Genomic DNA, 14,529 nt, shown 5'->3' on the forward strand with positions numbered 1-14,529 from the left:
GCTAATAAAAATCACACCATGGTTAAGCCCCAAAGAAATTCATCATATTCAGAAGGTCACTCTTTTACCCATTTGTCTAATTTCCAAGCCAATAAGCATTTCAAAGTTAACATCATGTCATAATACAAGTAAATGCATTAGTTTCTTACCTCACTGTAGGGTTAAGGTAACATTAATAAATATGTATATTAGTGATGCAAATTTTGTACAAGTAAAAATTTTTGGAGTCTAATGATTTTTAAAAACTACTTGCAAAGCTTGCCTAGAATAGCTAAAGCACAATAAAAACATGGCAAAAAGGGAACTTACGGGCAAAGTTCTACTTTCAAATATTCTTTGGTTGTGCTGTTCAGAAAAAATGCTTCCACAACTGCAAGTAAAGAACAACAATCATGTTAAAAGAAGTTTAACCTTATTAAAACCAAGAAAGTTAACATGTGGCCCTTTCTTGCTCCAGAACCTTTCCTGGCTCCCTACTGGTTTAATAATAAAATAGAAACTCCTTTGTTTGGCATTTAAAGTCCTTCACAATCTGGTTCCCGGTCTACCTTATCAGACATCTCCAACTATAACTCCTCGTACCTTCCATATTCCACCCAAACAGACCTATTTGCAGGGCCTTAAATTTGGCATTATATCTCCTGCTTCTGTTTCTTTTTACAAGCTATCCCCCTTTCCCAGCGTGCTCTCTTTCCTCACTTCTTCCACTTGGAATTTCTAGGTCAGGTCCTTTCAAGACTCAGGTCAGGTATTACCTCCAACATAAGGCATTTCCTGATACTCTCAGGTGTTAGTACCCCCTAAATAACTCTGTTGTTGTTGTTCAGTTGTTTTCAATCATGTCCGACTCTTTGTGACCCCCTTTGGGGTTTCTTGGCAAAGATATTGGAGTGGTTTGCCATGTCCTTCTCCAGCTCATTTTACACATGAGGAAACTGAGGCAAACAGGGCTAAGTAACTTGCCCAGGATCACGTAACTGAGAAATGTCTGAGGCTGGACTTCAACTTAGGAAGATAAGTCTTCCTGCATTTAGTCCCAGTACTCTATCCACTGCACTATATAGCTACCCCATTTACATTTTACAGTATGCTCTATTTACATATCTTTTATATATTATCTTCTCAATAGAATACAAGCTCCTCAGGGGCAGTAAACATTTTGCTTCTGTCTTTGTATCAAAAATATCTAAGAAGCATTTACTAAATGAGACACAATGCTTTGCATACTATTTAGAATATACTAAAATACAACTCACAGTCTCTTTCCTTAAGAAGCTGGCTATACTCTACTAATTGAAATACTCATATCGTTCTATGATCTTATCAATTTGTGAATTCCTTCTCATGATGCAGATAGAACCCCAATTATGTCTGTCCTTTATATAAGACTCTTTATTTCCTTCCATGATTTAACCATAAGTAGTACACCCTAGATGTTAGGGGCCTCACTTGCTTTCTCCTGAAATTGGGAAGATATATACATGACCGGCTCATCTTCTTTTTCAACTTTACGTTTTTTGATGACAGTATTTACACAGTTTTTTTTTTTAATAGAAACAGCTCAGAGATCAGGGCCTGCAGCCAGGAAGACCTTAGTTCAAATCATACCTCAGATACTTGCTAGCTGGATGACCTTCAGTAAGTCATTTTTCTCTGACTACCTCAGTTTCTCAACTGTAAAATGGGAATAATAACAGCACCTACTTCCCAGGGTTGTTGTGAGGATCAAACAAGATATTTGTAAAGTTCTTAGCACAGTGCCTAGGTACTATATAAATGCTTATTTCCTTCCTTCATAGTTCCTTATTTGTTATGTGTTATAGCCTACTTACAACCACCAGGCATGTTTGCATTACCCTCTGAGTGATACTAAATTTTATGGAGGCCCTTCAGACACTGTAGTGGTCTATGACCAGCAGCCATACAGCACCACCAGGGGAAAACTGGTAATAAAATGATAGAAGTTTGGGGTTTCGCAATCTGCTACTCCTGTTTAACTCTAAGCCCAACTCATTATCCATTTGGAGTACTTATCATATATAGATATATGTGTGTGTGTGTATACATATATATATATACACACACACACACACACATACAGAGGATTATATGTATGTACACGTATGTTATATATGTATATATATTATATATATAACCATATACCTAGCTAATCAAAAGATTATATAGATATAGATATGTATATACACACACACGTATGTGTCTTTTTTCTTTTTGTTTCTTTTATCTTTTGGGGATACAGAACTGGTAGTAGCATTGCTGGGTCAAAGAGTATGCACATTTTTATGGCCCTTTGGGCATAGTTCCAAATTGCTCTCCAGAATGGTTGGATCAGTTCACAATTCCACCAACAGTACATGATATCCCAATTTTTCCAAATGCTCTCCAACATTTGTTGTTTTTATTTTCTGTCATATTGGTTAATCTGATAGGTGTGAGGTGATATTCAAAGTTGTCTTAATTTGCATTCATCTTATCAATAGTGGTTTAGAGCACTTTTTTGATATGACTATAGATGGCTTTGATTACTTCATTTGAAAATTACTTATTCGTATCCTTTAGACATTTGTCAATTGGGGAATGACTTCTATTCTTATAAATGACTCAGTTCTCTATATATTGGACAAATGAGGCCTTTATCAGAGAAACTTGTAAAAATGTTTTCACAGTTATGATTATTGTGAATTTCCCTCCATCCTATTTTTCCTCCTGTTTATCCTACTCTCTTCTCCTTTCACCCTCTCCATCCACAAAAGTGTTTTGCTTCCGACTATAGCCTCCCCCAATCTACCTTCCCTTCTATAATTCCCCCTTATTTTATCCCCTTCCCCTCCTACTTTCTTATAGGGTAAAATAGATTTCTATACCCAATTGAGTGTGTATATTATTCCCTCTTTCAGCCAATTCCAATGAGAGTAAAGTTCAAGCTTTCTCCCCCCCACACACACACATCTCCCATCTTTTCCTCCACTATAAAAGTGTTTTTGTGCCTCTTTAGTGTGAGAAAATTTAACCCATTCTACCCCTCTCTTTCCCCTTCTTCAAGTGCATTCCTCTTTCTTTTTTTTTAATTTTTTAAAATTTTTTTTCATTTATTTATTTGTTTGTTTATTTATTTATTTGCCAAAGCATCAGATCAGCCAGAGGTCTTTATTACATGTACATTTAACTCACATAAGGAAAGGATTGATTCTTTTTTTTTTTTCAGTTTTTTATGGTAATTTTTATTTTTTTGTTTTCAACATTTACTTCTGCAAGATTTTGAGTTCTAAATTTTCACCCCACCTCGCCCCTCCCCCCACTCCAAGATGGCATGCATTTTGAATATCCCTTCCCCTAGTCTGCCTTCCCTTCTATCTCTCCCCCCCATCTCTTATCCCCTTCCCCTTCAATTTTCCTGTAGGGCAGGATGGATTTCTGTACCCCTTTTCCTGTATTTCTTATTTTCCAGTTGCATGTGAAAACATTTTTTTTAAATATGTGTTTTTGAAACTTTGGGTTCCAAATTTTCTCCCTTCCTCCCTCCCCACCCACCCTCATTGATAAGGCAAGCAACTAAATATAGGTTATATATATGCAGTTATGCAAAACACTTCCATGGTAGACATGCTGTGAAAAACTAACACTATTTCCCTTAATCCTATCCCACCCCCCATTTGTTCTATTCTTTCTTTTGACCCTGTCCCTCCTCAGAAGTACTTGCTTTTGATTACTCCCTTTCCCAATCTGCCCTCCTCTCTATCATCCCCCTACTCTCTTGTCCCCTTCCCTCCCCCTATTTTCCTGTAGGGTAAGACAGATTTCCATACCCAATTGAGTGTGTATGTTATTCCCTCCTTAAGTCAAATCCTATGAGAATAAGATTCATTCATTCCCTCTCACCTTCCCCCGTTTCTCCTCCACTGTAAGAGCCTTTTCTTTTCTGTTTTTTTTTTGTGAGATAATTTACCCCATTCTACCTCTCCTTTTCTCCTTCTCCTAGTATAATCCTCTCACCCCTTAATTTTATTTTCCAGATATGACCCCTTCATTTTCAACTCCTGCTGTACCCTCTATCTATCTATCTATCTATATCTATATATATGTACATATAATTTTTTCCCCTCCAACTACCCTAATGCTGACAAAGGTCTCATGGGTTACAAATATCATCTTTCCATGCAGGAATGTAAACAGTTCAACAATAATAAATCTCTTATGATTTTCTCTTTCCTGTTTACCTCTTCATGTTCCACTTGAATCTTGTATTTGAAAATCAAATTTTCTATTCAGCTCTAGTCTTTTCATCAAGAATGCTTGAAAGTCCTCTATTTCACTGAATGACCATTTTTTCCCTTGAAGGATTATACTCAATTTTGCTGGGTAGGTGATTCTTGGTTGTGATCCTATCTCCTTTGCCCTCCAGAATATTATATTCCATGCCCTGCGGTCCCTTAATGTAGAAGCTGCTGAATCTTGGGTTATCCTGATTGTGTTTCCACAATACTTGACTTATTTCTTTCTGGTTGCTTGTAATATTTTCTCCTTGACCTGGGAACTCTGGAATTTGGCTACAATATTCCTAGGAATTTTCCTTTGGGGATCTCTTTCAGGAGGAGATCGGTGGATTCTTTCAATTTCTATTTGCCCTCTGGTTCTAACATATCAGGGCAGAAAAAAGCAATTGGAAGCTAGTGACTTTATGAGAAATCAAGACACTATAAAACAAATCCAAAAGAATGAAAAATTAGAAAACAATGTGAAATATCTCATTGGAAAAACAACTGACCTGGAAAATAGATCCAGGAGAGAGAATTTAAAAATTATTGGACTGACTGAAAGCCATGATCAAAAAAAAGAGCCTAGACATCATCTTTAGACACTCCAAAGAGCACATTGGAAGGAGCAGGTAGCTTTACCATGGGACATTGTGGAGGTTGGTTTGAAGGGGATGGGAGTAACAGAGCAGTCAGTGGGGAGTGGAGAATAGGGTTTGAACAATGGGAGCCAGAATTACTGGGATGGGAAGAGTATGGGTGGTGGAGTAGGCCTATGTTTGTCCTAGAGGAATGAATTCAGGTAGGTTATCATTGTCCCGGGAAGTCAGGCAGTATGTGTTGTTAGAAAGTTCCCCTCCTTCACTGTCTGTGGAATTGCAGAGGGCCAGAAGGCTAGGAGGCTCCCCTCCTTTCCAGGTAATCATTCCTACAAACTGTGGGTATTCTCCAAAGCTCTGTCCCGGGACTCCTTTTCGCTCTAGGTTATCTCACTTGTTGATCTCACCAGCTCCTATGAGATCAATTACAATATCAGATGATTTTCAGATCTATTTAGCCAGCCCCTGTTTCTTTCCCAAGCTACAGTTACAGAGCTCCATTTGCCTCTTGGACATGAGCTGGATGTCCCACAGGCATCTTAGATTCAACCTGTCCAAAACAGAATTTATTATCTTTTCCCTGAAACTCTTCTCTCTTCCAAACTTTTCTATTACTGTTGAGGGCACAATTATTCTCCCAATTATTGAGTCTCACAACCTTCCTGTCATCTTTGATTCCTCCTTCTCACTCATCCCCACATAGGGAATACTTTGCTAAACCTTATAATTTCTACTTTCCTATATTCGTATATTTTACTTATTATCTTCTCTCTACTCATATAGCCAGGCACTCATCACTTCTCACCTAGACTATTGTAAGGGGCTTCTAAATGGTTTTCCTGCCTCAAGTCTTTCCATACTCCAACCCATCTTCCATTCAGTTGCCGAAGTGATTTTCCTAAAGTGCAAGTCTGACTATATCACCCCACTCATGAATTTTAATGGCTCCTTTTTACCCTCAGGATCAGATAGAAGGTCCTCTGTTTGGCATTTAAAATTCTTTATAATCTGTCCCCTTCTCACTTTCCAGACTTCTTATACCTTGCTACCTTCCAGTACTTTATGATCCAGTGATATGGACTTACTTACAGTTCTTTAAACACAATACTCTATTTCCTGTCTCTGTGATTTTGTTGATTGTCTCCCATGCCTGTAATGTTTTGTTCCCTGTTTCTTGGTTTCTCTGGCTTCCTTCAAGACAGCTCAAAGGATACCTTCTGAAGGTCTTTTCCTGCTTTCCCTTTCAGAATACTTCCCATCTGTATATATCCCATATCTTTACAGTCATTATTATATCTCTCTTCCATTAGAATGTATATTTCTTGAAGGTATGGACTGTGATTTTTGCCCTTTTTTTTGTATCTCCAGCACCTAGCAGTGTCTGGAACATAAATATTGCTTATAAATAATTGTCCCTGACTTATTGACAAAGTATGTACTTAATATATACTTCTTATACAGCGATCATGTATACATAGGAGAAATCTGTGCTTGTTGGGACAGATTTATAAGATATCTGAAAAAAAAAAGCAAGATGCCAAAAGGGTTGGGGGAAAGATTTGGATCCTATTAACATTGTAAAAGGTAGCTGAGAGAACATAAACAATTACTGAGCTATCTGCCTACTTTCCTTTTTCTAGCATTTTTTTTTAAAAATAGAATAATTTATACACAAATCAAAAGCATCCTTGATGAGGATATTAGTTGAAATGAGTAGACTTTTGCCTATGGTTAATCATACCTTCATTTTCACACAATTGACTGAAAAATGTAGAAGATACAAGATCCCATTGTGCATATTGTTTGTTTATTATTTTAAAGACATTTGATTCATTGGAGCAAAACATGCCTTAAAGACTTTTTTCAACAAGGTATCTCTCTGCAAAGTACCTTCCTCCCCTACTTCAAGATTATTTGAGATTTTTTTAAAATATAAAAACAGAGATGACCTTGCTTGATGATCCTCAGAACATTAATAGCAGGCAAGGCATAAAACAAAGATATGCTGGCTTCCAAAAAGTATTCATCAGTCAGAAATTTATTGGCTAGGTATAGTAATCCATAACTGTAATCACTGCTATTGAAAAGGTTCACTTGAGAGTCAAGCAGATTGGATGTCTGCATAAAGTCCAGCACCAATGTGGGGAGCCCCTGGGAGTGGGAGTAGGGAAAGGTCAGCAGGATGCCTAAGGATGGATAAACTAGTACAGCACAGAAATGGAGCAGCTATACTAATCAGCAGTGGGATTAAGCCTGTGAGTGGCTATTGTTCTTCTAGCCTGGGAAAAATAGAACAATCCAGTCAAATAGAAGGTGAGGAAAAGGGAGAGGGAGAGAGAAAAAGAAAGGGAAAGGGGGATGAGGAAGAATAGTAGCAGGGAGAGGGAAATGGAGAAGAGGAGAGAGAAGAGAAGGGCAAGGGGAAGAGTGGGGAGAGGGAAAGGGAAAGAGAGGAGGGAGAAAAATGGAGAGTGGAGATGAAGATGGAGAGGGAAGGAAGGGGATGAAGTAGATGAGAGAGAAGGAGGAGAAGAAGAAAGATTGAGTGATGAGTTCAAGTTTAAAAGGGTCTGACTGGGGTGAGGGGTGGAGTTAAGATGGTGGAGAAAATGTAGGGACTCACCTGAGCTCTCCCAAATCCCCTTCCAAACAATTTTAAATGACACCTCAAAATGAATTCTGGCATGGCAGAACCCACAAAAGGATGTAGTGAAACAACTTTCCAGTTCAAGAAATCTTAGAAGGTTGGCAGGAAAGGTCTACTGCATCAGGGTGAAAGTGGAGCACAGTCCAGCACAGAGCATTCCACAGCAATCCAACAACAGGCCTTGGGGGTGACTGAATCGGCTATGGCTTCTGGAGCTTTCAGCTCACAGAAAGTAAGGGGGTCAGACAATTGGTCACGAGATTATAGGGGTTCCTTTGCTGGCACTGGAGTGTGGGACTCTGTTGCATTCATCATCTGTGGATTAAGTTACAATCCTGGGTAGCAGTCCTAGGGCCCAGAATAACACTAGCACACTAGAGCTTGTGACCATAGGGGATCAGGGATCCTAGTCACAGGGGAAAAGAGTGCTTTGGTCACTCATAGACCAGAGTATAGGCCAGGAGAGTAGTAACACATCTCCCCTTAGATCATACCAACTTGGAAGAACTGAAAATTTATGGACCTCCAGCACTAGCTCTGAAGATAGCTGTGCAAAAATTCTAAAGCTTGGGACAGTGTCTCCTCCACCCCAGGAGCAGAACCCAACTTTAACATAAAGTTAAAAGTCAAGAAGTAGGCTAGAAAAATGAGCAAACAATAACAAAAAAAGAACCTGACTATAGAAAGTTACTATGGTGACACAGAAGATCAAAACACAAATTCCGAAAAAGACAACGAAGTCAAAATGACTATCCAAAGCCTCAAAGAAAAATGTGAGTTGTGGTATATGAATGTAATGGAATACTATTGTGCTATATGAAATGATGAGCAGGCAGACTTCAGAAATACCCTGGAAAGACATGTATGAACTGATGCTGAGTGAAGTGAGCAGAACCAGGAGAACATTGTACACAGTAACAGCCACATTGTATGATGACTAACGTTGATAGAATTAGCCCTTCTCAGCAATGCAAGGATCTAAGACATCTCTAAAGGTCTCATGATGGAAAATGCTATCCACATCCAAAGAAAGAACTATGGAGTTTGAATGCAGATTGTAGCATACTATTTGCTATTTTTTTCCTTCTGTTTTGTTTTGTTTCCTCTTTCTGGTTTTTGCTCCTATTGGTTCTAATTTTTCCTTACAACATCGCTAATGTGAAAATATGTTTAATAGGAATGTATATGTATAGCCTATATCAGATTGCATGCTGTCTTGGGGAGGGAGGGGGAGAAAAATTTAAAATTCAAAAGCTTATGGAAGTTATTGTTGATTAATCAAAACAAAATAAGAAAAAAAAATTTAAAAAAAAGAAAAATGTGAATTGGTCTCAGTCCAAAAACAATTCTTGGAAGAGCTCAAAAAGGATTTTCAAAATCAAATAAGACAGGTAGAGGAAAAACTGGGAAAAAGAAATGAGAGTGATGCAAGAAAATAATGGAAAAAAAAAGAGTCAACAGCTTGGTAAAGGAGGCACAAAAAACACTGAAGAAAATAACACCTTAAAAAACAGAATAGGCCATATGGTAAAAGAGGCACAAAAAATCCACTGAAGAAAAGAATGCCTTAAAAAGAAAAAAAAAATTGCCATGTGGAAAAAGAGGTACAAAAAATTGCTGAAGAAAAGAATTCCTTAAAAAGCAGAATTAGTCAAATGGAAAGGAGGTACAAAAGCTTACTGAAGAAAATAATTATTTGAAAAATAGAATAGGCAAGTAGAAACTAATGACTCCATGAGACATCAAGAAACAATAAAACAAAATTTTAAAAAATTGAAAAATAGAAGAAAACATGAAATGTTTCATTGGAAAAACAACTGACTTGGAAAATAGATCCAGGAGAGATCATTTAAGAATTACTGAACTACCTGAAAGCCATGATAAAAAAAAAAAGAGTCTAGGCATAATCTTTCAAGAAATTATCAAGGAAAACTGCCCTGATATTCTAGAAACAGGGGGTAAAATAGAAATTGAAAAAACCTACCAGTCACCCCCTGAAAGATATCCCAAAATGAAAAATTCTAGCAAATACTATAGCCAAATTCCAGAGCTCCCAGGTCAAGGAGAAAATATTGTAAACAGCTGGAAAGAAACAATTCAAATGTTGGGGAGGCACAGTCAGGATAACACAAGATTTAGCAACTTCTACATTAAAGAATCAAATATCTTAGAATATGATATTACGGAGGGCAAAGGAGCTAGGAATACAACCAAGAATCACCTAACCAGCAAAACTGAGTATAATCCTTCAGGGGGAAAATAGATATTCAATGAAATAGAGGACTTTCAAGCACTCCTGATGAAAAGACTAGAGCTGAATAGAAAATCTGACTTTCAAATACAAGACTCAAGAGAAGCATGAAAGGGTAAACAGAAAAGAGAAATCATAAGGGTTTCAATAAAGTTAAACTGTTTATATTCCTACAAGGGAAAATGACACATGTGACTCCTAAGAACTTTCTCATTATTAGGGCAGTTAGAAGGAATATACATAGATGGAGGATGTGGGTGTGAGTTGAGTATGATGGAATGATACCTAAAAAAAAAAAAATTAAGGAATAAGAGGAATGCGGTGGAGCCAAGATGGCAGAGGGAAAGCAGTGACTTGTTTGAGTTCCCCCCCAAAACTCTTCCAAATACCTATAAAAAATGGCTCTAAACAAATTCTAAAGCAGCAGAACCACAAAAAGACAGAGTGAAACAAATTTCCAGCCAAAGACAGCCTGGATGATTGATCAGAAAGGTATATCGCTCCAGGCTGGGAGAGGAGCACAGCTCAGTGTGGGCGCACAGGCCGCAGCGACCCTGGAGCAGGCCTCAGAGAACTGAATCATGGGCAGCTGTGTGGTTTCCAGACTTCTCAACCCACAAACGCCAAAGACAACTTAGAATGACAGTGGGAAAAGTCTGTGACTGTGGTGAGAGAAGGAGCTAGGTCTCAGCTGCTCTGGGGCCGTGGATGTTTCCTGAGCTTCTGGCAAACATACTGAGGGGGAATCAAGTGGCTGATCAGAGGGGGATCGTAGGGTTCTCTTTGCCAGTGCTGAGGCAGGAATCTCTTGCTTTACCAGTGCTTGGATCTGGGTCACAGTTCTGAGGGGCAGTCCTGGGGCAAGGAGAAATGCTAGTGTGGTGAAGCTTGTTGTAGCAGTGGAGAGAAAACACCTCGCCCCTTATCATAGCACCTTGGAAGAACTGAAAATTTTCAGGTCCCTAGAAGTATCTCTGAAAACAGCTGGACAAACCCCTGAAGCTTGGGACAGTACATTCTCCACATTGGAAGCAGACTTTTACCTTAACAAAGAGTTTAAAACTCAGGTAATTGGCCGGGATCACGAGTAAGCAGTGCAAAGAGTCAGATGATATTTTCTTACTTTGGTGACAAAGAACATCAAAACATACAACCTGAAGAAGACAACAAAGCCAAAGCTCCTACATTCAAAGTCTCCAAGAAGAATATGAATCGGTCCCAGGCCTTGGAAGACCTCAAAAGGGATTTTGAGAAGCAAGTAAGAGAAGTAGAGGAAAAACTGAGAGTTTTACAAGAAAATCATGAAAAACAAGTCAACAGTTTGCTAAAGGAGACCCAAAAAAATACTGAAGAAAATAACACCTTAAAAAATAGCCTAGAGGCAGCTAGGTGGCACAGTAGACAGAGCACTGGCCCTGAAGTCAGGAGGATCTAAGTTCAAATCCGACCTCAGACTAAACGCTTGACACTTACTAGCTGTGTGACCCTGGGCAAGTCACTTAACCCCAATTGCCTAAAACCAAAAAAAAAAAAAAAGTTTCAAAAATGGTTTCAGCTAAAGGTTGGACTTGCTTTCCTAGGCTTAGCCTAGTTAAGCACAGAGAGGTTCATCATCAAAAGGTTGGCCACCTATTCGTGGATTCTTTGGCCATAGCAACCCATGACTTGTACATAGATAAATGTAATGCAAGGTTACTCTAGGAAAATTTGGAGTTGGCGAGATCATATAAAACTGGGAAAATAAGGAAGAAGGTGGCATCTGAACTGATCATTAAAAGAATTGGATCTGAAACATAAAAATAAAGAAAGAAAGCCTTCTAGGCATAGACAACAACTTGTGTGAACACAATAATCTGGAGGTTACACATCAAATCCAAGGAACAGTTCAGTAGACATGCATTTTACCTGGAATACAGACTATGTAAAAAAATGTGTCCCATTCATTGTAAAAGAGCTTTATGTGAAATGAGACTGGAAAGGGAAATTGGAGCCAACTTGTGGAAGGTCCCATTTGGGAACTACTGAGTTTCAAGTGATATCAAGCCATTTAAGTTGGAGACATGAACCTCTCTATGAATCTCTATTGATATCTTTCCTAACCCAATCTATTCTTGATTATTTAACTCAACTTTTTTGTGACAACCATAGGAAATTCATCACTTCTAATTTAAACATGTACTCCTTGTATTATTTTGTTTTTTAAAGGCTTAGTCTCCCTATCTTGTCCAAGTTGGAGTGTAAGAAATATTTACAGGCCTAGTTCTATATTCAGGTTGCATAATAAGGGGCAAACTAGTCCAGGTTAAAAAAATATAACAGTTCAAAACCCCTGCACTGATCAGAGTGGGACCATATTAATGCCACACAGTGTGGACACCTTAATCAGATCAGCCCAGTAGAGCTCAGAAATTCCAACCTCAAAACATCCACTAGCCTCAGCTCTCTGGTATCTAGAATTATAGGAATGTCCTACCATTCCAGGCTAGTTCCTGTTTTAAAACAGACTAAACATAGCATAGGAATGAGAGGTTACCTACTATCCCTCCAAGATATCTATTTGACACTGTTTCTAGAAATAACATTCTTTAAGCTTCTATGGTGACAATAAAACTTATCTATTTCTTAATTTATCTTTTAGAGAACTCAGGGAGCATTGTTGGTTGCTATACAATTATTTCTGGATTGTAATCATCACTCAAAAATTGAGCTAAAATAAATCTATGTCAAAGGCTACTATTTCAACAGGAATTGCTAATAGTACTCCTAAAAAGAATAAGATATGGGTATTACTAATATAGTACATTGCATATAGCTGAGTTTTCAAATGCACAGGCCAAGGCGAGGTCTCAAGTCTTTAGCTCATATCCTTACATATCATTTCTTTTCCAGAGATTCCATTTGAAAAGAATGTAGGATATTTTGAAAGTTTCCAGTCTAGATCTTAGGAGGGCATGTTGGTTTGAGTCTTCACTCACTCTTAGGATGATTGACTTAGAGCTGTAAGGGAACTTAGAGATCATCTAGCTCAACTCCTTTATAGGACCATAGGATCTTAGATTTATAACTGAAAAGCACCTCAGAAATCATCTAATCCAATCCCCTTATTTTGTAGAAGAGGGAGCTAAGGCCCAGAGAGGTTAAGGGATTTTCCCAAGGTCACAGACCTACTAAGTGGCAAAGCTAGGATTTGAACATAGGTCCTTTCAATTCTAAAGCTGGCACATCGCCTCCATATAACACTGCCTACATGTAGACAGGAGGAAACTGAGCCCATAAGGGAGAAGTGACTTGATCAAGGTCACCCAGGTGGTAAATGGCATTGCCCAGCTTTGATTTGTTGTGTTCCAATTGCAAATCCAACTCTTTTTCTGCAGGCATATTGCTTCTTCTTCACTATCAACCTCAGCGCTCAGAAGAGAAAATCTCTCACCTTCATACTCCCAGAGTCCATTAAAAGCTTGGCCTGGGCCACCAGGCGGTGCTGGAGGGTCATTGAAGAAGGGATCATTCACTTCCATCAGCAGTCCTTGATCCCCTGGTTTGAAGTGGAAAGTAACAGGTCTGTGTGTCACTGGTAGATTGTCCCAGGTGGTGACAATGCTGTATTCCAACTTTCAGCATTAGACAGAACAAATACCACAGCATGAGTAAATGCAGTATATTTTTTGCTTCCCTAGTCTTGTTCAAATTAAGTGCAAATCAACATTTTCCCTAACCTCCCTAGAGCCATGATCACTCCATTAGTTTCTAAAGGATTCAGTTAATTGCAGTAAAGCTTTTTTTTTTTTTTTTGGTGCTACTCCTTCATGGCAAGAGTTGTATAAAACTATTTTTAGCCACTGTCTTTTCCTGGTTCTTCATTTGGTAATGGCATTAGATATACTGCAGATGTATTTAGTTCTTACCACATTATCTTGCATTTTTATTCATTCCACAAGGATCCTAGTGAATGCTTAAGAAAATGCCTAGCACTATGTAGGAGATAAAAAAAAAACATAGCAGACACAGTCTACAGAGTCAGAACAATAAGACATGACATGACCTATGAAACTGTAAAGTAGCAAAGCAAGTAAGCATAGGACTGAGTGGGGAAAAAATGAGTGGTAAAAATGAATAAATAATCACCTTTTAATAAGCACTGGTTATGTGCTAGGTCCTGAAGGTATAGAAATGAAATCACTGTCTTCAAGAAACTTACATTCTTAGAGTTTGCAATAGGTAAATAGATAAGAAAACATAAGATAATTAGGTGAAAGAGAGCATTGTCAACTAAGGAGATCAGGAAAGACTGTACAGAAGAAAGAATAGATGAGGAAAGCCTTTCAGGCCTGGACTTCCCAACCAAATTCCACAATAGTCAATCAATAAATATTTGTTAAGGACCAATGTGTCAAGCACATCATTTGTGCTAAGTGTTGAAGAAACAAGGAAAGACAAAAAACAGCGTCTGTACTCAAGGAACTTATGGTCCAATGGGACGACAACATATGAAGGACAATGTACAAGCAGGATGTACGCAGGATAAATTGGAGATAATTAACAGGGAGAAAGTACTAACATTAAGAGGATTGGGGAAAGGAAGGAAGCCAGGAGGAAGAAATGAGGAGAGAGTTCTAGGCATGGTAGCAGTCAGAAAAAAAGGCTGAGAGTTGGAAAATGGAGTATCTTCTGCAAGGAACAGCAAAGAGGCCAGTGTCATTGTTTCAAATACTGTGTGTGTGTGTGTGTGTGTGTGTGTGTGTGTGTGTGTGTGTGTGT

General features: G+C 38.4%; 1 protein-coding gene across 2 annotated transcripts in view; it reads right to left on the reverse strand.

Annotated features, from left to right (window-relative positions):
* LOC114039692 (UPF0462 protein C4orf33 homolog) overlaps positions 1-14,529 on the reverse strand; it is a 69,703-nt gene that overhangs the window by 23,383 nt on the left and 31,791 nt on the right. For both annotated transcript variants that reach the window (XM_027857566.1, XM_027857565.1), the window contains exons 3-4: positions 13,202-13,382; positions 310-370 (exon numbers count right to left, since the gene is read on the reverse strand). In XM_027857566.1, the coding sequence (XP_027713367.1) occupies positions 310-370; positions 13,202-13,382 (242 nt within the window). The remainder of the gene's footprint in view (positions 1-309; positions 371-13,201; positions 13,383-14,529) is intronic.

The sequence above is a fragment of the Vombatus ursinus genome, unplaced genomic scaffold (genome assembly GCF_900497805.2).
Source record: "Vombatus ursinus unplaced genomic scaffold, bare-nosed wombat genome assembly UNPS02012179.1, whole genome shotgun sequence".
NCBI classification, from domain to species: domain Eukaryota; kingdom Metazoa; phylum Chordata; class Mammalia; order Diprotodontia; family Vombatidae; genus Vombatus; species Vombatus ursinus.